General features: G+C 40.0%; 2 protein-coding genes across 2 annotated transcripts; one reads left to right on the forward strand and one right to left on the reverse strand.

Annotated features, from left to right (window-relative positions):
• Positions 1 to 1,201: 1,201 nt before the first annotated feature.
• Positions 1,202 to 7,951, reverse strand: LOC114351788 (uncharacterized; the record flags this gene model as incomplete). The annotated part of the gene is made up of 5 exons (XM_028303112.1): positions 7,726 to 7,951; positions 5,095 to 5,205; positions 3,656 to 4,006; positions 2,322 to 2,392; positions 1,202 to 1,276 (listed from the first exon to the last, which is right to left on the reverse strand). Coding segments are annotated over exons 1-5 (752 nt in total), but the record flags the coding sequence as incomplete, so codon positions are not given.
• A 282-nt stretch (positions 7,952 to 8,233) lies between these two features.
• On the forward strand, positions 8,234 to 20,597 carry LOC114351790 (zinc finger protein 91). The gene is made up of 12 exons (XM_028303114.1): positions 8,234 to 8,498; positions 9,478 to 9,600; positions 10,025 to 10,531; positions 11,804 to 11,973; positions 12,232 to 12,306; positions 12,688 to 12,819; positions 13,231 to 13,308; positions 13,922 to 14,098; positions 16,592 to 16,702; positions 17,093 to 17,204; positions 18,105 to 18,200; positions 19,749 to 20,597. Exons 1-12 carry the CDS (start codon positions 8,388 to 8,390, stop codon positions 19,911 to 19,913), a joined length of 1,857 nt encoding a protein of 618 aa, XP_028158915.1. The 5' UTR covers positions 8,234 to 8,387; the 3' UTR covers positions 19,914 to 20,597.
• The last annotated feature ends 2,944 nt before the right edge of the window (positions 20,598 to 23,541 follow it).

Genomic DNA, 23,541 nt, shown 5'->3' on the forward strand with positions numbered 1-23,541 from the left:
GTTTGGTCGGGCTGTTAATCATATGGAAGTGCGCACACTACACCGATTTGGTATCGGCCGATTCCTCATACAAATGGTTCTGGAGTGGCCGCGTACCGGAAAACACAGCGTGGGACGTCCACCCACAAGGTGGACCGACGACATCATAAAGGTAGCAGAGAGGCGCTGGACGCAGGCCGCTACCAACCGGGCAACATGGAAAGCATTGGGGGAGGCCTAGAGATGGGTTTGTAGCCAGCTAGTTTGGATAATAACTGATTATTATCTATTAATAGCCATTATTAGCCATCCATTGGCTATTAACCCTGCTATTAATAGTTTCTTACGTTTTTTCTTCCACTTTTAAAATCAAATCAATATTAAAATCAAATATTACTTAAAGAAACAAAAAAGAACTAAAAAACATCAATGTAATTTATATAAACGACATTGTAGTTAAAAAAGAATCTAAATATTATACAATAAAAGGAGAAACTGACTGACTTAGTGACAGATCAACACACAGCCTAAACGGCTAAACGTAGGCACTTGAAATTTGGAAGGGACGTAGCTTAAATACCGTAGAGGTGCACTAAGAAAGGAATTACCAAAATTCCCAAGGGAACGGGAATTAGCGGGAAAATCCTTTTGTATGAAAAATCTAAACCGCTTAAGTTAGACGCTTGAAATTTGGCATGTAGGTACATTAGTAAACTTAAAGCTTAGTTGTCTATCTTACGTGGTTTAGATTTTTTCATACAAATGTTTTTTTCCCGCTAACTCCCGTTTCCGTGGGAATTTTGCAATATCCTCTTGTAACTAAGCTTTAAGTTTACTAAGGTACCTGCATGCCAAATTTCAAGCGTCTAACTTAAGCGGTTTAGATTTTTCATACAAAAGGATTTTCCCGCTAATTCCCGTGCCCGTTGGAATTTCGGGTATTCCTTTCTTAATGCACCTCTACGGTACCTAAGCTACGTCCCTTCCAAATTTCAAGTGCTAAATTTGTAAACTATGAAGGGATATGTTTAATCATTAGTATAACATTAATAGCAGGGTTACCATCTGAAATCGGCTATTATTGGCTATTTATGGCTAATAACTGCTTTTAATCCGTTACTAGCCAATTGCTATTAATCGGATTATTAGCACTTACCCATCTCTAGGGAGGCCTATGTTCAGCAGTGGACGTCCTATGGCTGAAATGATGATTATAACTTACTTTTCCATAAACTCCAGCATTTTGGCGAATTGCAGAGCGCTGGACCGTACCCTGCCATGCTCTATCGGAACCTCGCTGAAATATTTAAAATTATCTTTTATTTACAAAGAAAGAAAGAATGAATAGTCACAACACTACTATAGGCGACTATAGCCTAAAGGTGTAGCCATCGGAGTGTCGATTTGTGATTCCAGTGGGTTTAGTCAAAGTGCACATCGCATCGTCGCTTGCCTTTCTAACTGATGTATCTGACATTTTTTTCGAAACTGAGTTATCTACATCATCTTAATCAATTTTGCAAGACGAATCGATCTGTCTAATTTTGCTCAATGTCAATTACGTCAGTTAGAGAGGCAAGCGACGACATTATAGATAGATAGATATTTATAATCGCAAACCAGACGAAAAATAGTCGAAAGGCCTTCTTTTGTATGGAGTCGACGGATTCGATTTTCGATTCGATCAAAAAGTGCAACTTGTCTAGGGGGTAGGAATACTAATGGCCCAGCGCTTAACTTGGTAAGTGCCCGAGGTATGAGACCGGCACAAGATGGTGTTTACGTGACATCAAACGTCAACGAGACTTCAGATTGCTCTCTCAGCCCCCCTAGACAAAACGCAGTTTTTGATCGAATTGATAATCGAATCCGTCAAAACTCCATACAAAAAAGGGGCTTTACGACCACTTTTCGACTGGTTTGCGATTATAATTTGCACTTTGTCTAAGGGGACTGGTCATAATAATATGTCAATGTCACCTCTATCGTCCCGCTTCCATACCTCAGGCACTGACTGAGTTAAAGCGCTAGTAAACTTATAGTTAGATCCTCGCTGACCACTATTGTGGTTTTTGTACGAGTATACAAAGAAATCCTACTAATATTATAAATGCGAAAGTTTGGATGTCTGGATGTCATGATGTCTGGATGTCTTTCACGCAAAAACTACTAAACGGATTTTGACGAAACTTTACAGTATTAATGTTTATAACCCAGAATAACATATAGGCTAGGTGGCGGCATATAGGCGGGTGAAGCCGCGTGCAAAAGCTAGTACTAGAATAAAACACTCACTAATTAATAACAGTACTGTAAGAATAATAAAACTAAGTTTATCTTACACTCCACGTATATTCTTCTCATTTTGTGCGCCACCTTCTAATGAATTGGCTCTTAGATGTACCGCATCATCCTGTAAATTTAATAATTTGTGAATTTAAAGAAGAACCGTCATCTGTGACCCAGGCCCGACAGAAACGAGACATACCTCAGTTTTTTTGTCATGTCTTAATTAGTTAAATTATATATTTTTTATATTCGAAATCTATGTATAACACCAAATTATTACCCTTTGTTTTTGTTCAGGCGTCATACAAAAACTAATACAAAATGCCTATTTATCACCAAAATTGGTAAATGTATGTACCTAAATGTCTATTACAGCTGCTATGGAATGTATCTAGGTGACCTGGAGATACAACCGGATTATACAGGGTGGTTATACATATGGAACGATAAGTGATCTCACTCGATTATTTCTAAACTATACAAGATATCGAAAAACTAGTTACTGATTCTGAAAGTGCTTCACGAGCTCTTTCAAATGGTACCAATAATAGGTTACAGATTATGGAAGCTGGTAACATTGAATTTTTAGATTTTGTAACTTCTCGTTTCCACCCTGTATAATCCGGCTGTATCTCCAGGTCACCTAGAATCTCCAGGTCACCTAGATACATTCCATAGCAGCTGTAATAGACATTTAGGTACATACATTTACCAATTTTGGTGATAAATAGGCATTTTGTATTAGTTTTTGTATAACGCCTGAACAAAAACAAAGGGTAATATTTTGGTGTTATACATAGATTTCGAATATAAAAAATATATAATTTAACTAATTAAGACATGACAAAAAAACTGAGGTATGTCTCGTTTCTGTCGGGTCTGGGTTTTTTTTGTATGGGGCGTGACCGTTCTTCTTTCTATTGTCTTAGTTTCGTGTAAACCTTTTTTGCAAGAGTCCCTACAGTACGGCTAGCACGAAAAACTTTCGAGTTCAAATCGTTTGCGTATTCGAAACGCCATCAAAAGATTTAGTACGAAAAATACAATACCCATGTGAACGAGTCGTAAAGTGAATTAGTATGAGAAATGGTTGCATGAAACTTATTTTGAGAATGAAAATTGTCACATTATCGTTTAATCCGAAGTTTGAGTATCGAATTTTGTCGAATACGCAAACGATTCGAAGACGAAAGTTGTTCATGCTAGAGGTACAGACTACTTTTTGATAGTAGATAGTTTAATATGGATGTTAAACAGTAATTCAGTATGAGCATACGTATAAAAATGCGCACATTAAACCGATATGGTATCTACCGATTTCTCATTAAAGTAAAAGTAAACCAAACTATCGACCGACTAAGTCTGTTGTTTTAAAGACTTAACTCACCTTTAAAAATGATGTTCTTGTGTCTGCCTTAATTTGCGCGCTAACTTTAGTATTTCTTAAATTCACGGTCACAATTTGTGATAACGGCGTGTCCGAATCTTGGGACTTCTCTTCTATTTTCAACTCGTTCTGTAACTCATACTCCGTTTCTTTGGTATTATCCGCCAATGGATTTTGTTCTTCATATTCGTATTCCTCAAATTCTACTAAATTTTCATCGGCGAAACATGATTCTGGTTCAGTTTTGATTATTATATTAGTGTCGCCATCTTCAGGGTCATCGATATTAGTGACATCCGGTTCGGTACAGACAAAGTTTTGGTACATTTTTGGATGTTTCGCAGGTAGTGGCTGCAAGAAATTGAAACAATATAGGTAGATCTGGTGAAGGTCGCGGGAAGAACCTGGATGCGAGCAGAGCAAGACCGGTCATTGTGAAAATCCTTGGGGGAGGCCTTTGTCCAGCAGTGGACGTCATTTGGCTTATACGAATAGATAGGGTTCCGCTGGGCTACATTCGCTGTGTTAACCATTCGACGCAGTAATGGATCGACATCGAGACATTCGATTTCGATATAGCGTTTCGGTTTATTGAACCCTCGAAACAGCGTTTTCGCTCTGTGGTAATTCGTTACATACGTTCTAAATGCCGCTAAGTCTATAGTCTGGTCTGTGAGCACGTAGAATTTTGTCCAATGACCCCAAGCTACCCATCCTTATCGCCCGTAATTATGTTGCTTTCGCGCTCGCACACTCACTGCGGGCGCTCGTCGCTATCATCAACAGCCCTTTACAGTCCACTGCTGGACTATGAGCCTCCTCCACTATGGTGGAGGGATTTGCCATAATCTCCACGCTTGGCAGGCGGGTTGGAGATCGCAGTTTAAAAGATTGATGTTTTTCAGAGAGCGCTGCTGCCCATTCTCTGTTTGTTGTGTAGTCCCTAAGTCGCCTCTTACGACACCCGCGGGAAGAGTAGGGGTTGGTGACAAATGTATTCTACTCTGCCGTCACCACACGGCTCGTCGCTAGGTCGCGACAAAATTCTACGTGCTCACAGACCGGGCTTTAATAATAATGTATTTATAAGATAATTGAACTCATTGTCATAAAGTAAATAAATCTATATCTTATTTAGTACAACCTGCTTGAGTTAACTGCACACCTGGCGGCCGTGACGTCACATCTATGCTCTGGTACCGGCGAGGGAGAGTCGCATTCCAACGCGGTGCGCAGAGCCACGATTACGGTAACTTTTAACGTTTCCAATCCAGACGCGCTTCTGATTCTGCGATACGATTGGTCAAAACAGCTGACGTACGCTGTTGAACGACCAATCGTATCGCAGAATCGAGAAGCGTGTCTGGATTGGAGACGTTAAAAATTACCGTAATCGGGGCTCAGTTAGCTCGATTAAGTTGTATAGCTTTAGGTTTTACCTGTCCACTCCATAATAAGCTGAGGCTTTCTTCCACTTGCGATTTGAAAAGCTCAATTCTTTTCAAGTGGTAGTGACACTCATTGCATATCACCGAATTCTGATACTGGAACTGTGAAACAAATAGAAATGACTACTTAAAGGCGCTGGATGCAGGCTACTGTCAACCAATCATTATGGAAATCATTGGGGGAATCCTATGTTCAGCAGTGGACGTCCTATGGCTGATATGATGGTAATGATTACTCCATCGTCCTGAAGCATTGCGAGAGGGGGGTTAAGTTACGCCACTATGACAGGCAACGTCAACACCCGTGTGACGTCTCTGTAAATACAATCTATGTGCTGACCTGGTACCAGCGCGTATTTGATTTATAGTATCTTTAGATATGGTCATCAAATTCCAAACTAAGCCAAATCTTGTACTATGGGTAGCAGACAACGGATATAATAAACATTCTTAAATATTATACAATCACCCAGAATAATACAAACGAATATACACCGTGTTACTTTGCATTCTTGCCATATACACAGAGATAAAAGTAGGGAACAATACCTATTATTTAAGATAAACAAGAGACTCCCATAAAGAAAGTACACTAAGATTTTAGTAAATTTGGTTTTTCAGTACAAATTGGAATAAACCCATTTTGTCTCGCACGTTCTACAGGTGCAAGTGGAATAAACCTAGTGGGCGTGGCCTAGTTCTTAATAATCTGTTGTTTTATGGCTCTGGGTACCAGCCTTTTTATCCAGTCATAATAATTATTTTAAAATACTCTTCAGTTGATTTCAGATTTTCCTTTCTACTTTACGGGCTTAGGACCGTCAAAAATACGTAATAATTATTAGGGTTTTAATTAATTTTAACATTGTACCCTATTTTTACAAATTAATAAATTAAGTATGAAATGAAATCACCTTATTCACAATTAATTATTTATTTATAAGTTCCTACTTACAAAGTTTACGTACTGCGCAGCAAGTGTTCAAAGTGTCCTCCTTTCTGATGAAGGCACAGTCTAGCACGGCGAAGCGTAGGTTTTTCACTTTAGTTTTCGCAACGCATAAACGTTTTGTCTCACAGTTTCACTAAAACAATCCTTTCATGTAACTCTTTTACACTGTTTATCTCTTCTGCGCATACCAGTCGTTTCAAGTCACTCCAAAAATCCATTGGTGTCAGGTCCGAGGATCGTGGTGGCCAAGCTACTGGACCCCTCGTCCAATCCACTGTTCACCAAACGTATTATTCGCGCACTTGACGTCCTTATTGTGGGGGAGCACCATCCTGCTGGTAGTAGAGCATTTGGTGTAACGCTAAGGGTACGTCATCAAGCATTTCGTCTAAGACGTCTTGCAGACACTCCAAGCACCATTTTGATTAAATTATTCGTTGTTTGAATACACTTCAGACATTTTTGTATTATTTTTAACGTGATTTGTGATTGATGGATTTCTCAGTTTTTTACAAGTGTCAAAAAGACATTATAAAGACAATAGATTGCAATAGATATTTAAAAATACAATAAAAAGTAAAAAAGTCTTCATCGCCATCGCCAACAAGTGATGTGCATGCGTTACGATAATTAGTGATGTGTTTAACAGATTGTCGATAAAATAAAATACTCAAGATTAAAAAAAAAAAAATTGCGGGCATTATTTTTTTTAGGATTTGTGTTAGAATAAATAATATAGTAACCTCTGTAAATATGGCAAGAATGCAAAGTAACACCCTGTATTAATGTACACAAATGTTTGCATTGTGCGGGAATCGAACCCGCAACCTCTGACAGAGTAGTCTGTTACGAACCACTACACCAAACAGTTCACTAGTTATAGTGTAATAAGTTCTTCATTTATTATATTGTAACAACTTAGCTAACTATTTTAGTAATTTGTCGGATTAAGTAAAATTAGTAATATTCTTTCAATGGCACAATATTAATATTTTTGTTTCATAACCTTTCCGATAATAATTATGCAGAAGCTAAGTTCCTAAGTCCCTTTTCCGATAGTGGCTCAATTATTGCCACCATATTTTGAACTTTATTGGGATGATATAAGGTTTAAAACCAATGAAAAATATTTTTCTCTATACTAGTTAAAGGGTTAAGGTGATAAATAGGAATATTGTTTTTAAATTCACATTTAAAATTAATATGTATCACTAACATTAATATAAATAAGTTCTATCTACTCTAATGGAATGAAAACTAAAAAATTTTAATGCATTCGTTATCTTTTACGCTTAGATTCATCTAAGCTTTTACGTCAACGCAACCGCAACCAACGTACTAATCGCTACGCCAGTCGCCATTTTCGATTCGACCATCTTTTCTATTGATCTAAGCGCATTAATTTCGTTCGTTCGTTCGCTACAGCTATAACTTTGATAGAATTCAAAAAGAAAAAGAAACTTTTGAAAAAATGATTCATTTGAATTTCAGCGAAATGATATTCGAGTAGCATTAAAACCTTAGATTAATATAGCGTTAAAACGAAATTCTATCAACATTTGATGCCGACAAGATTTTTAATAAAAGTAGTGTTTTCAGTAAATATCTAACCAATTTCATTGATAAATCACTTAGTTAAAATAATTTAGGAAATATAGATAATTGTTTACCTTAAACTTGAAGAAAAACTCGAAAAAACTAGTATGTTTACAAGTTCTCAGAGTAACAAATTGTACATTTTTGGCCAAACAACACAAACACACATTTTGTTTCCACATAGTTTGTATTATATCTTGATCGCACTTGGGCTCCATTGCGTTAGAATTAATTAATTCACGTGTTATATAAATAAATTCGTAAAAAATCAAATTCACACATTTCGCACAACTTTCTCAGAACAACTAACTATTTCTTTACACGCATTAAGATTTATAATGTAAGCCCATTCAAAGCCGATCCAATACAATAACGCGTATATTGGAACGCAAATCTTGCGTTTTGATCACAGTTACATCCAAACTATGGCTATTTTAACTGCTAAAATAAGAAAATTGACCCTTAAAAATGTCTAAACTAGAAAACAGAAAGATTCCTTAATTCCTTTTATTCTTCTCAATAATTTTAAAATACGATTCAAGTATAAAATTGTCGTTAAAATAGTTTGCAAGAATTAGTAGCAAAACCAAGCAAAACGCAAGGCAGTATTTTTTTGACAGCTTGTTTTGTTTGGTCGTGGTTTGGTCCATACGAGCCAAATTTTTCTGTTTTTTTCATAAAAAACCCCAAAATAAATGAATTAACTTGTATCAGTGTAATTATAAAATAAATAATCATGGACAAAAATACATTATGTAGTGGTTGCTTATGCGCTGGCCGTAGAATGGTGGCAATCGAAGAATTTTGGGAGAGGCAAACTTTTATACAAATTGTTAACGAAATTCCGGTAAGATTATTAAATTATTAATTAAAAATTACTTTCCGAGTGGACTGACCGAGCGCGATATGGTTTAATTCAAAATGCTCAGATTTTAACTAAATCGAAAGTGCTTTATTGTGTGGATAGTAACTAGCCAGAATCGATCGATAAATGTTACAAAAAAGACATTTCAAGATAGATAAATTAACAACTCATGTAGTAAACTTATGTTTTATATTGTAATATCCAAAAAGAAGTAGGCTTTTTGCTCTAAAGGAATACAACTTGTGGCTTGTGGTAGGTACCAAAGGTCTAACTTTTGTTTGATGTTCAGCAGGGTTCAAGGATACAGTTTTTGACACATAAAAGAAGTCCTTCACCTAACTTTTAGTTCTCAGTACTTATTGATCTTGAGTGAAAGGTTCAGGAAAGTTCTTGAGTGGCGACCACGAGCTGGAAGACGTACCGTGGGCAGGCCTCCCACTAGTTGGACCGACGATCTGGTGAAGGTCGCGGGAGGTGCCTGGATGCAAGCGGCGCAGGACCGGTCTTTGTGGAAATCCTTGGGGGAGGCCTTTGTCCAGCAGTGGACGTCTTTTGGCTGAAATTAACTTATTGATCATACTTTTGGCACTGAGTGACCTATGGCACTTGGATCTAGTTTTAGGCAGGCAATCCATACTCTCACTTACTCAAGTGATTTTACTTTTGATACCTAAGGACTAGCTCTATTTTTATCTCACAATACTGACCAAATTTTAGGCACTCAGGGACTTTCACTTTTAGCGCCACCAGACTCAGCAGAAGACGTAACTTTTAGTAGGTACTCTGTAGAATTCTGGCTTATTTAGTAGGTAACAGGGAGTGGAATATAATCAATTAAGAAAATACTTGACCTTTATCTGAGTAGAGACCAATTTGGTGCCATAATTTTGTTTTGTTTAAAAATATAAGTTGCTTTGTATCGTTGTCCTTTTCTTAGTAACTAAATTATTTTTTTCTACAGATGCCGTTACCTGCAGAAGACTTCAGGCTGTGTTGGGAGTGCACCGCCATGCTCAGTCGGTTTACACGGTTCAAGAACCAAATCAAGCAGTGCTATAAACTGCTTAACGATTATGTTGCACTGGTATTTAATTTGATTTATTAATTACTAGCTTTTGCCTGCGGCTTCGCCCGTGTTAAATTTTGTCTGTTAGAGAAAAACTTTATCGCGCGAGTCCCTGTTTAACAAACTGGGATAAAAACTATCCTATGTCCTTTCCCACGACTCAAACTATCTCTATGCCAAATTTCATCAATATCGGTTCAGTGGATTAGGTGTGAAAGCCACACAGACAGACAGCATTTATAATATTAGTAGGGATTTTTATTATGATAATAATGTACAGGTATTTTTTATACATAAAACATTATGTTACACCTTACACATAAGAATGAAGATGACTATCCAAAAATTCAATCTTTTGGTTAAATAATACACAAAAAAATACCATGTTGATACTTTTTCTATCAAATTAATTTTTTATTAATCAAAATTCCTAATATTTCAGAATCTAAGTACAACAGAATTACAGATATCTCCTAGACTAGCCGTACAGAAAGAGATAGAAATCTCAATCAACACGAATACAGCATTAGAATACACCGAAGAAAACGTCAAAATCGAAGATGAAGATGAAGAAGTAGATGAAACTCCAATAAAAGAAGAAGACAACGTATCTACATATTCTGATATTATTGAAGACGATATACCATTAGTAGAAAACGATATACCATTAGTAGAAAACGATATACCATTAGTAGAAAACGATACACCATCAAAGGTAAAGACCAAGAAGAAAAAGGTAGGAAAAGAAAAGAAGAAACGTAGGAAAAAAGACGAAAATGTGGAATTGATAAAAGAAATTAAATTGAGCGCAGAAGAATTGGCAGAAGAGAGACGAATGTTGGCAAGTAGAGAGGAATATGTGAACGCTATGTTTCGCTGTGAGAGATGCATTATTTCCTTCCCTAACGCAGATGATTTAAATGACCATATCAGCATAAAACATGATAAAGTAAGTATAATCTTCAATATTCTAGCTTAGAGTCTAGCCCGTTTTTACCATCAATCCCTAATTTTTAAGTGATCCCTATGGTAAAAAATGCTGACTGAACAGATGTAAAAGTATTAAAAGTCCCTAACCCAATTTGAAAATAGGGTATTTATGAGTAGCAATCTATCTCTGTAACTACACTCGGCATCAAATAAATCGCACCTCCCGCGACAAGCACTTATCAAACGTATGCATCCCCACTTCCCACCAACATTGGTTGGTACCATTTGAAAGCCTAGTTCTAAACTTCATTTCATTAAAGGAAAGGTTTTTACCCCAAAAATGTGTCAGGGATCCAGAGTCACTTCTTCAAAAAATAGGTAGTTACGCTATAGCCATTTTTTATGACTATAAAACTGTTAAGTTGGAATTAATCGCTATCCATCTGTTAAAGAGGACACGTGAGATCTTTATAACCATAAAAATTGGTCTAATTGATTCCAGAGGTGAGCTCAAAGTGAGGTCTATTTTTAAGCCACATTTATGGTAAATGTTAATCATTTATTTAGAAATGAAATGTATTTTACTTTAAGGATATTTATTGGGCTTTCAAATAACACCAATATTGTTGGGGTACCATGATTGTGTCAGAAGAAAATCTTTAAAGTTCGCGTCGCGGAAGGTGCGGTTTATTTGATGTTGAGTGTATTTGGCATTCACTAGTTTGATTGCATTGGTAGTCTAGGTATAGATCCTTGCTTCACAAGAGTTGCAGAAAATTAAATTATGCTACACAATATTAGATTCAATAGCTTAAGCATGAGGGTTACCATATTTAAAACTACCAGCCGCCCGGACATCGTACGCGTGGATCCCGTTTTACCTCCTTTGGGGTTGAATTTTGCAAAACCCCATCTTAGTGAGAACCTACGTTCTAAAAGGAAACCCCATACAAAATTTGAGACTCCTAGCACTTGTAGTTTCTGATATTTCGTGATGAGTCTTTTTTTTATGCATAACAAGGCAGGTATTTGACCACAACCGCACCTGATGTTAATTGGGATTCAGTCTAGGATGGTACATATCTGCCCTGCAAGTGCCTATTCACTCTCGCCTTGAAAAGGCCCGGATTATAGTCTTCGTGAAAGACAGCAGCAGGCAATAAATTCCAGTCCCTAACCGTTCGCATTATAAGAGTCATCGAAACGCTTAGTGCGAGCTGGTGGAATGTCAACAATATAGGGTCTGTCAATGACAGTGTCAGTGACCTTTCGCTTTTTTATTAAATTTCAGAACAAATCAAACTTCATATGCAACATATGCGAGTGCACGTTCACCAGAGAAGTGTCGTCCAACTACCACTCCAACAAGCATACACGTCGGTACGAGTGCTTGGTTTGTGGAGAGAGACTGAGGAGCGTGGCGGCGGCTACCAGACATTATCAGAGCACACACTGTCATAGGTAAGGTTTTAATTAATACCAGTATTTGCCTGTGTTACTTTTTTTTTGTCACCGTGACAGTAAATCTTTCTCTTTTATAAAGCCCGGTCGCCGAGCACGTAGAATTTGTCCAATGACCCCAGCAATATAATTACGCGCGAGCGATAAGGATGGGTAGCTTGGGGTCATTGGACGAAATTCTATGTGCTCACAGACCAGACTATAGTAATAATGAATATTGAACTTGATTATTACATCCAATGTTATTTTTTATTTCAGTTCAGAACCAGAGCCAAATACGGATGTGGAAAACAAAAATATTGAAGCTAACGAGACTCTGGAATCGAACGAAAGGTATGAATTTTGCATTATTGGTCACTAAACGATAGTTGAGGCCATCGAAACTAGCAAAGATTTGTGTTTGTATACATTGTCTGCATTGACGTCTTGAGTTGTATTTTTCACTTTTCAAACTAATGGAAATTGAAGAAAAGGCCCTCGACATCATGGAGTGCTTAAAAGTGTAGCACTTTGTGACGTCTTCGAACTTCAACGCACTACAACTTCGTAATTACTTGTTTGATTGACAAATAAAAATATACATGTTCAATATTTTTTGATACTGTAATTGACGGACTAAAAAGATTTTTAGAAAACTAGCCTCATAAAAACTCTTTACTTTTCAAAAAATACCCCATTGAAATGGTTTTATTTAATATTAAAGTCATATTTCAGTGTAAAGCAAGAATCCTTTCCTTGTGACTTCTGTGACAAGACGTTTAAATGGAAGACTTCACTTAGGAAGCACGTGGAGACACACAGGATCGAAACTGGGCAGAAGAGGCGGCCTTACTGCGAGCCTTGCAGGTAAACAATTTATTTGTAGGGTAGTTGCGAAGTATTTTTGTAGGGTAGATTCATTTACACACCCCGCAGACTGCAGACTTTAAGTCTGGGTTACACCATCTTTTACTTTAACTAACGTCAAAAATCTGTCAAATTCAATAAAAACACCGGTTATCGTTGTAGTTATGGTTATAGTTAGGTGATGTAACAGCTTTACATTAAAATGTTCAACGCGCATGTAACTTTTATTAATTAGCCAAAGTTTGTCTGTACCTATAATATTCATTATCATCATCATCTCAGCCACAAGACGTCCACTGCTGAACATAGGCCTCCCCCAATGACTTCCATGTTGCCCGGTTGGTAGGGGCCTGCGTCTATATCTATTAAAATCTATCCTATAATATTAAAATAACGTTTTTTTATTGGCAGACTATCATTTACCACCACTTCCAACCTTCAGAAGCACGTTAAAGCAAGTTTGAAGCATCAAGTACAACTGAAACTTTGGTAAGTATTCCATTGTATGAAAAACTAGCGGCCGCCCGCGACTTCGCACGCGTGGATCCCGTTTTACCCCCTTAGGGGTTGAATTTTGCAAAATCCCGTTTTAGTGAGCACCTACGTTCTAAAAGGAACCCCCATGCAAAATTTGATACTCCTAGCACTTGTAGTTTCTGAGATTTCGTGATGAGTGAGTGAGTCAGTCAATCATTTCAATTTCATCATCATTGTCATCATCAGCCGGGCTAGATTGCACGCGATGATAAAATCTTTTCGATTATGAAGACGGGAATGTTTCAAAAACGGGGCATATTATTATTCAAACTAATTTCACGAGTATGAAGGGCACAGCTAAAGTCCGGTCGCCGAGCAGATAGAATTTCGTCCAATGACCTGACCCCAAGCTATCCATCCTTATCGCTCGCGCGTAATTATATTGCTGACGACGGGCGGCCGCAATGAGTGTGCGAGTGCGAAAGCAATATAATTACGCGCGAGCGATAAGGATGGGTAGCTTGGGGTCATTGGACGAAATTCTACTCAGCGACCGGACTTTAGTAATAATGTATGAGTGTATTTATAAGCTGTATAAAAACTTTATTCGTCTTCAAACTTCCAGGAAACTAAAAGAATCTCTCCCAACCGACTCTACGCCCCCAGAGAAGCAGCAAGCCCATATAGAGAAAATCAAGGGCGCCGTGAACAGTTCGCGGCCGAGGTTTTCCTGCGCGCAGTGCGGGAAGACCTTCCAATGGCGGGGGAACCTCTCGCGACATATGCACAGCCACGCTACCAGGTATGTGGGAATTTGGACCTTATTTATAGGGGGAGAGAGTTCAAGGCGCCGTGAACAGTTCCCGCGAGGTAAGTGATAAGGAATTTCGTCCGTATAAATAAAGGGGGAGTTGACTCGAAGGCGCGCGACTCGCTTCACATCCAAGGAATCCTGGTTCGGTCCCCGATAAAAAACAAAAAAATATTTTCAAAATTTAATTTCAGGAGAAACTTTGGTAATCTCTAATTTGAAAGTCTCGAACCTTATTTGTGGGAGAGAGCTAAGCCGCGTAAGGGAAGGGATATTCAAATAGCGGTGAATCTCTTGCGACATAGGCACAGCCACGCTGCTAGGTATTTGGACCTTATTTATAGTGACAGGAGTGCTCATAGTCGCGTAAAAACAGAGTTTTCAATAGCAGGGGAACCTCTTGTGACATATTATGCACAGCCACGCTGCCAGGTAAGTAGTAAAGATATTTAGCTTACTCTTAAACCTAGTTCTCACTAGTTAGTCGAGTAATTTATTGTCCGTGGTGCATAATCTTTTCTTAAAGGTTTTAAACCTTTGTTTGTCACCTGTCATCCGCTTTGCAATGAAGTCGAACCTTAATTTCGAACTCCTCCTATGTTCTTCTGATTAATTTCGTTGCGGGTCCAATGACAGTTTAACTTTCCCCCGGGACAAACTTGACATTCATTGGTTGGGTTTTTGTGGCGGTCAAGCTGTAGATCCTGGCTACACAGGAGTTGCAGCCACAGATATAGATTGCAGCGCTGGGAACGAGAGGTGGGAATAGTCCCGTAGTCGAGTAATTTAGGCGAGCAGTGAGTAATTACGAGGGCCGGCTGATAATTTCGCGGCCTAAGGTACTTAATGAAATAAAATAAATTGTTTCTATTTTTTATTTTGTAATACATATAATCTCCCTCAAAAGAAATACATTTCTTAAATCTCGCATACAATGCCTTTTACCCACCCAAAAATTTTTTTTTTCAAAATGACGACCAACCGCAGCTTTAATTTCGTTGTCATCTGCATATCTCCGTCCCCGTAAGTCCATTTTCAAATCGAAAAACAGGAAAATATCGCTAGGTCTTGGCTATATGGTGGGTGGCCAATCTCTGAGAACCCGGTGTCTTTCAGGGCTTGGCCTCGCAACACGTGCGGCGTGAACGGGCGCGTTGTCTTGCGGAAAGAGCAATCCGCGTGTCAGTTTCCCCCGTCATTTCTGTACAATAGCCTCGCGAACATAAAGAAATATTCTTCAGCTATCTGCCACGATTTAATTCTTTGGTCAGCCGGAACGATTTTTTCGACTTTTGAACGTTTCCTTCACTCAGTATCGTGACAGGGCGGGGGTCGTTTTCACAGGTCTCTCGTCCGTGTTGAAATAGTCGGGCCCATTTTTTAACCATAGTATATGAAGGTCCAGAATCCTGAAGAACCAATGACATCTCTTCAAAAATGTCTTTCGGTCTATTTTCCTTCTTTACGAGGAATTATGTCCGCGGCGCGCGGTGTCGAAATTCCGCAAATCTCCAGATTCGGCGGACATGGTGATGTCATTTGTTCGATAGAAATTGAACTATCAGTGCAAACTTAATTAGTGATTGCTTTTTTTTTATAATACTACTGAGTGTCGCAACTAGTGATATGAGTAACAAGCTAATTACTCATCGCTAAGTACCTTAGGCCGCGAAATTTTCAGCCGCCCCTCGTATGTAGCTAAATGTGTCTGCTCACCAAACATTTTGTCGAGTAGGTTGCTAAATCGTTTCGTCGCGCCAATCCATTTTGTTCTATCTTGACAGGCGTGTCGGACCACCCACCACACGTCTCTGCTCACTCGCTCATCGGTTAACGTATCCAAACGCCCGATTCCTATATTCAATCCTTGTCCAAATCCGGATTACAACTGTCAAATTGAATTCTGTTTTAGATTATATTTCCAAAATGTTCGACGCATTTACACTTTAATATTGTTTAAATAGTCTTATAAACAATATAAAAATGTAAAAACTTCAAAAACCGCAGATATTTTGGCCAAAAACATTTTAAAATTTGACAGTTGACAATCCAAATCCGTCCAATTTGGATTAAGATTGAATATAGAAATCCAGCATTAATCGAGTTTATACAAAAACCACTACAACCCGATCTAGCTTACTATACTGAAATGATGAGGTGTCTCGCTCATTTCTTCCTTAATTAACTAAAGGCGTTCCACGCTGCGTTTTTCGGTACGCGGCCTCCATTCCAGAACGTCAAAATACAGTAAAAAAAAGGAAAAGGTAGCCCTTAGTGGGCACTTTACATGTCTCCTTATCTGTTGGGCCCTACCAGCGCTTCGAGACAAACATATGGCAAGTGCTGAGAAGAAACACCGGAACAAACTCAGTCACCACTAGTTGCCAGTATTATGGCCCAATCAAGAGGCTAAGTGCTATTCGTGTGCCTTGCAAAACTAGCTACATGCTCAAATTATCTTTGATTTAATCTGTTTTGTTACAGAGCCAAGGGTGAGCTGGTTTGCGAGCCGTGCAATCGTACCTTCTCTTCCATAGCGACGTACAACCAGCACATGAAGATTAGCAAGAAACACGTCTCCGAAAACGACTTCAAGTGAGTTAACATCATCATTCGGACGTCATTCGGCCAAAGCCGTGTGCAGACGGGTTTAACGCGTAATGGAATGCATCGTGTAATGTAATAGAAACATTACATGTAAAGCTCGTAGTGCCGTCCACTCGTAGAATTCCCGAATTGGACCCGGCTTGAAAACGATCGAACGAACGATGTTATTTCAGTTTTTTAAACTCAAAATCAAAAATATTTATTCAGTTTAGACCACAAGTGGCACTTATGGACGTCAAAATATAGTAAATAATAAAAAAAGAAAAGGTGGCCCTTATGGGGCACTTTACATGTCTCCTTATCTTTTGGACCCTACCAGCGCTTTATAATTAGTTTTTCGAATTTAAATGAATTAATTCAATCTTTATACATTTTCAGGTACATGTGCAGCGATTGCGGCAAGCGATTCGCCAACAAGACCCGGTTAAAAGACCACGTGAACTGGGAACACCTTAAAAACTTCGTGCACACCTGTGATGTCTGCCAGAAGGTAAATTAAATCTATCTATAAAAGCTAAAGGTTACTGACTGACTGACATAGTGATCTATCAACGCACAGCCCAAACCACTGGACGGATCGGGCTGAAATTTGGCATGCAGGTAGATGTTATGACGTAGGCATCCGGTAAGAAAGGATTTTACGAAACTCCACCCCTAAGGGGGTAAAACGGGATCCACGCATACGAAGTCGCGGGCGGTCGCTAGTCTACCTATAAAAGCCAAAGGTCACTGAATGACTGACTCACTGACTCATCACGAAATCTCAGAAACTACAAGTGTTAGGAGTCAAATTTTGCATGGGGGTTCCTTTTAGAACGTAGGTGCTCACTAAGACGGGATTTTTGCAAAATTCAACCCCTAAGGGGGTAAAACGGGATCCACGCGTACGAAATCGCGGGCGGCCGCTTAATCCTACAAATATTAAGAATGTGATAGTTTCTAAAGATGGATTCATGTTTGTTACTCTTTCACGCAAGAACTACTGAGGGCTGAGTTTGTTTTTTTCAAACGCGCTCACTAGCGAGCGCGTCAAAAAATGACATTAAATGTATGACGGATTGTACAGCGCCCCTAGCGGGAAACTATCAACAACTAAAATTTTCATACATTTTGTAAACGCGTTTGATGTAAACTCACACTCAGGCTACTGAACACTACGATACGGCATACGCTAGACGAGCCGAAGCATTTGCGTAGTGTGGACCGACTTCATCATCATCATTTCAGCCACAGGACGTCCACTGCTGAACATAGGCCTCCCCCAATGACTTCCACATCGCCCGGTTGGTAGCGGCCTGCATCCAGCGCCTTCCTGCCACCTTTATGAGGTCGTCTGTCCATCTCGTGTGTTACTATTATTGGGTTAACACAATTTATTATTATTTCCCAGGTTTTCAAGAGCCACACGACACTGTACCTCCACAAGCGAGTGCACAACATAGACAGTACTAGCCACCTTTGCGACCACTGTGGGAAGCATTTTGCGGTGAGTCTGACACTCTTTGACACCAGTTGACACCACCAACCAACTGACACTAACCACTTAGTAACGATTTAGGCGTGTAGCAGGCCTAGGTTTGGTGTGTGGTGTATAGCCTGCCTACTTTTCAGTGTTGAGGAGTTTTTTCAGTGTTGAGGAAAGTTGCTTGTGGCTTCGGCTGCAAACATTCATTGTTTCTATTGCAAGACGATTTTTATTGTGGTCGCTAGCGGCTACAGGCGCAAAATGTCAAAAGCGCAAAATGACAAATCCATAAAAATCTTAACCTAATCTAACCTAACTAATACTTTATTTTATTAATTCAACGGTTAAACTAATCAACAAAATAAAATATCATAAATTAATTAGGTTTTTATAGATTTGACATTTAGCGCCTAAATCACACACTTGACGTGAGTCTTACACCGCTTGACCCTAGCCACTATATTATTATGTCTAGCGCTTAACTAAGCCTGTGCCTGAGGTATAGTTCCAAAATACTGAACTGTCCTATCCATGACATTGACAGTGGGGCGCCACCGTCAATACCGGATCGCTGGTTCCGATTTTTGCCATGTTGGAAACCATATAGTTGAACGATGGTAGCGCCCCCCTGTCATTGATTCTATATAGGAACGCCACGGAAGAGTGTTTTTATGACTTCTAACGTCAGCGAAACTTCAGATTTGTATGCTCTGTCACGTTATAATATTATGTCAATGTCACTACTCCCGTGTCGCTCCCATACCTCAGGCACTGACCCAGTTAAGCGCTAGAGTGAGTCTGACACTCTTTGACACCAGTTGACAGCAGGCCAGACACACACTAATATAGATGACCCACGCTGAACTGTCCCACCAAACTCGATGACAGGGGGGCGCTACCATCGTTCAACTATATGGTTTCCAACATGGCAAAAATCTGAATCAGCGATCCGGTATAGACGGTGGCGCCCCACTGTCAATGTCATCGACAGGACAGTCCAGTATTTTGGAACTATAATTCCTTTATGGCGCAGTTACACTATGCGTGACCTTCATCGGACACAAGTGCGAATACGCGCACGTAACTATGGGCGACACACAGCGAAACAACTGAACTGTGTGTTCACACTATCTGATTCGATCAACTTGCGCGTTGTGTAACTGCGCCATTAGAGGCTGCGCAAACTAGAAGACTTTTGTGTCGTATACAAACTTGTGGTTATCATTTTACTGTCAACTAATGCGCTGAGTTCGAAACTCAGTGTCGCATTAGAAATTCACGCACTCAAAGTAATCAAAATATGTGCTCTGCCACTGCGGTATCAGTACTCAACGTACGAATAATCTTTAGTACTACGCAAGCAATGTAAACTGTTTACATTATGACGTCGCTGCTGTCATCATTGCATTCACGAGACATGTGTTCTGTTTTTGGGCATATTGCTGCGACGCCGGCCACGCCTCCTGGTCACCTCTTTAGTTTCTGTGATCTGTGGTAGCTTACTACGGATTTTTTTTATTTTAACAGGTACACGAAGGTTTAAAATAAAAGGAAATACATCTGTTTCAGAACCTCGCCAGGCTCCGCTGTCACATCGTCGCATTACACACTTCCACAGCGCCCTACAAGTGTTCAGTGTGCTGTGCAAAGTTCAGCTGGCACTCGTGTCTCTCGCGGCACGCACGCCGGGTGCATCGGAGGCCACCACGTGACACAACTGTGGCCCCCACGTGACGCATTAGTGGCCCCCGTGTGACCCCAACAGTGGCCCCCATGTGACACAACTGTGGCCCCCACGTGACGCACCCGTGACATACTAGTGACCCCCACGTGACGCACCACTGACGACACCCGAGTGACTAATCAGTGGCCCCCACGTGACCCCATTGGCCCTCATGTGGCACACCGCTGGCCCCCATAAGACGCTAGATAATGGCCCTCGTGACAATCAGTAGGTAGGGGCCCCCATGTGAATTAGTAACCAAAGGCTTCAACATGACAGTAACTAGTGGCCCCCCATGTGACCTACAGTTTCCCCCACGTGTCATACAGCAACTAGTAGTCCCTCTATCTATCTAATCTGTTCCAAGTCTCAGCCACATCGTCGCACTACACAGTTCCACAGCGCCCTACAAGTGTTCAGTGTGCTGTGCAAAGTTCAGCTGGCACTCGTGTCTCTCGCGGCACGCACGCCGGGTGCATCGGGGGCCCCCACGGGACACAACTGTGGCCCCCACGTGACGCATTGGTGGCCCCCGTGACCAATCAGTGGCCCTCACATGACACCAATAGCCCCCACGTAACACCAATAGCCCCCTCCCCTCGTGACACTAATAGCCCCTACGCTTAGATTAATAAAACCTAGATGGATAGTCTTCATACAAACGCTTCGTCAAGAGTGAGGCAAAAATCTTATGTCATTAGTGTCAATTTTGTTGGGGAGTGTAGACAGTGAAGGCGATTTTCCCGAAAGTAGGGAAATTTTTAATACGTTTTTAATTATTTTATAATTAATAAAACAAAACGCATCGTGTACTTACTTATTTATTGAATTCAAAGTAACCTACCTAATAACAATAAGATAAATCGACTTAAGTCTCGATTTCATAAAAAAGAAAGTGTATTTGTACGGCGAACAATTGGGAAATAAATTTTCTTGTTACTGGTATCATTAACGTATTTAATTTTTGAAAGCCAAATTCAAGCAAAATACGCGTCGAATTGTAGTACTTACTTATGAAATGTAACACTGGTCACTTTCTTTCGTTTTTCTGATGTATTTTAGACACCCTTTCACAGCACAAACCATTTTAATTAATTAAAATTCGTCGGACGTGTTTACCAATTTTTCACTTTGACAGTTCATGTGACGTTTACGGGTAAGCCGTGCCGGCTCCCTAAAAACTGCCTCACCTTTCGTGCACTGACTATCTATCTAGGTTTTATTAATCTAAGCCCCTACGTGATACCAGTTACCCCCATGTGGCACACTGGTGGCCCTACGTGACCCACTAGAGAGAGGCCCCCTTAAGAGACTAGACAGTGGCCCTCGTGACTTTTAGTAGCCAGCCAGCCCCCATGTGACACATAGAAAGCAGAGGCCTCTATCTATTCAGTTCCTAGCTCCGCAGTCTCATCGTCGCATTACACAGCTCGACAGCGCTCTGCAAATGTTCAGTATGCTGTGCGAAGTTCAGCTGGCACTCGTCTCTCGCGGCACGCGCGTCGGGCGCACCGGGGGCCACCACGTGACACAACTGTGGCCCCCACGTGACATACTAGTGACGCACCCGTGACTTGTTAGTGGCCCCCGTGTGACACAGCAGTGGCCCCCACGTGACATCCGTGGCCCCCACGTGACACACTAGTGGCCCCCCACGTGACGCACCAGCGATGACACCCGAGTGACTAATCAGTGGCCCACATGTGGCACACCGGTGGCCCCCCTTAAGACACTAGATAATGGCCCTCGTAAAAATCAGTACGTAGGAGCCCCCATGTGACCTACAGTATCCCCCACGTGTCATACAGCAACTAGTAGTCCCTCTATCTATCTGTTTCAAGTCTCAGCCACATCGTCGCATTACACAGTTCCACAGCGCCCTACAAGTGTTCAGTGTGCTGTGCATAGTTCAGCTGGCACTCTTGTCTCTCAAGGCACGCGCGCAAAGCTCATCGGGGGCCCCCACGGGACACAACTGTGGCCCCCACGTGACAGATTAGTGGCACCCACGTAACGCATCACTAGTCCCCATGTACAATATCAGTGGTCCCCACGTGACGTTTTTTTTTTTTTTTAATTTTTTTTTTATCCACAACGATTTAGTAGCAGTGGCCCCCATATGACACCAGTATTCTACGCCAAACCACAGAATAATAATAAGTACTACGTACAGAAGTTTTACTTCGTGAAGGTATTTAAAAAAATGTATGCTCAATGTCATTAACAATATGGTGTAATTTAGCCTGTCTCAAGAGTCAAGCACCATTTTGTTGACAAACGTCAGTGATCGGCACTGCGCCGAAGCTATAGGCACAACTATAGGGCTGACTTCGGTAAAATTATGTGACGTGAGGTGCCAAACTGCGGAAAATGGCGGAGGAAATACATGATTTAGCATGAATTATCATGAATAATATTAACTACTTATTTACCTCTCAGTGTCTTGAGGCAATTTAAAATAGTACATTTTGTGTTTTTCTTATTATTTAGGCAGTTAAATACTGCACAGTACTTAGTACACCATTTTCTTTATTTTCTTCCATCATACACAAGAATACGCGTGCGTGAGTCAATGTTCGCTCGTATGTGAGGCCTTGTCGAATAGTATCCTGTAGGTGGGCCATCGTGCGTGTTTTGTTTTCGATGTAAACTCGCGGAGATGAACAGGCCTGGCCAAACTGACACGTAGACGTGACCCACCAGTGGCCCCCATGTGACTGGAAGCAGTGCCCCAAGTGACAATTAGTAGTTAGTAGCTAGTGGGCCCCATGTGATATTGAATAAAAGCAGTGGCCCCCTATCTATACTCTCTTCTAATGTTCAAGTTAAGCATACTTGGCACCTAGGTCAAAGAGGCCGCTATGTGACACGTCACAGTATAATTATTTTGTAAGTAATCATTCGAATAAGAAAGTGTGTGTGACTGTGATATTTTGTATACACTGTGAATAAAAAAATGCATGCTAATTTCATGAGTTTTATTTAATACTCAACATTTTATTGCATCTATTATGTACGTAATATTTCATTTACATTACTATTTATTAAGTTGTATAGCCTGACCAGGAACATAAAAACCCTGGCATAGAGGCGCGTCAATTGCATTTGATAGTGCAACACTGAGTACAGTCGTACCTGTGTTAAATTAATAGGCTAACTTTATGTATCAGGATTCAGGATTACAGGCTAATTTGATATTTTCATGAATTAACGAAAAAATATTATTATAGGTACCTTGGTTTAAATAAATAAAATGAAAACATCAATCGAGCTCGTAGGATTTATTTTATTATTCATCGATAATCAAATTCAGAACTTGAATATTCAACTGCAATGTCTGCTCATGAACGCTTCAAACTCGGTACTTCTTTCCCAATTCCATAAAATTCAACACTTAGAAAGTGACAAAAAACTTTAAAATAGGTAGTTGAAACAAACCACAGCTAATTTTCATAGTGGACTGTACTATGCGATAAATATGTCAGTCAATTTGACACCCTTGCCGGAAAAAATATTCAATGAAAATATTGTCCGAACCCTTAGTATTTCTCTTCGACAAATACTTTAACACATTGTGAACCACTTTTCTTTCACGACTATAAAAAGATTTTAGCAATGTAATTCACCAAATCAATTGCG

Source organism: Ostrinia furnacalis, unplaced genomic scaffold (genome assembly GCF_004193835.3).
Source record: "Ostrinia furnacalis isolate ACB-3 unplaced genomic scaffold, ASM419383v2 OfSCF1190, whole genome shotgun sequence".
NCBI classification, from domain to species: Eukaryota; Metazoa; Arthropoda; class Insecta; order Lepidoptera; family Crambidae; genus Ostrinia; species Ostrinia furnacalis.

What these genes read in the sequence shown, in the direction of transcription:
- LOC114351790 (XM_028303114.1), top strand. Translation starts at nt 8,388, where the DNA reads ATGGACAAAAATACATTATGTAGTGGTTGCTTATGCGCTGGCCGTAGA. An exon ending in TCAGCATAAAACATGATAAA is followed by an intron (nt 10,532 to 11,803) that starts GTAAGTATAATC and finishes ATTAAATTTCAG; the next exon opens with AACAAATCAAACTTCATATG. An exon ending in CCTTACTGCGAGCCTTGCAG is followed by an intron (nt 12,820 to 13,230) that starts GTAAACAATTTA and finishes TTTTATTGGCAG; the next exon opens with ACTATCATTTACCACCACTT.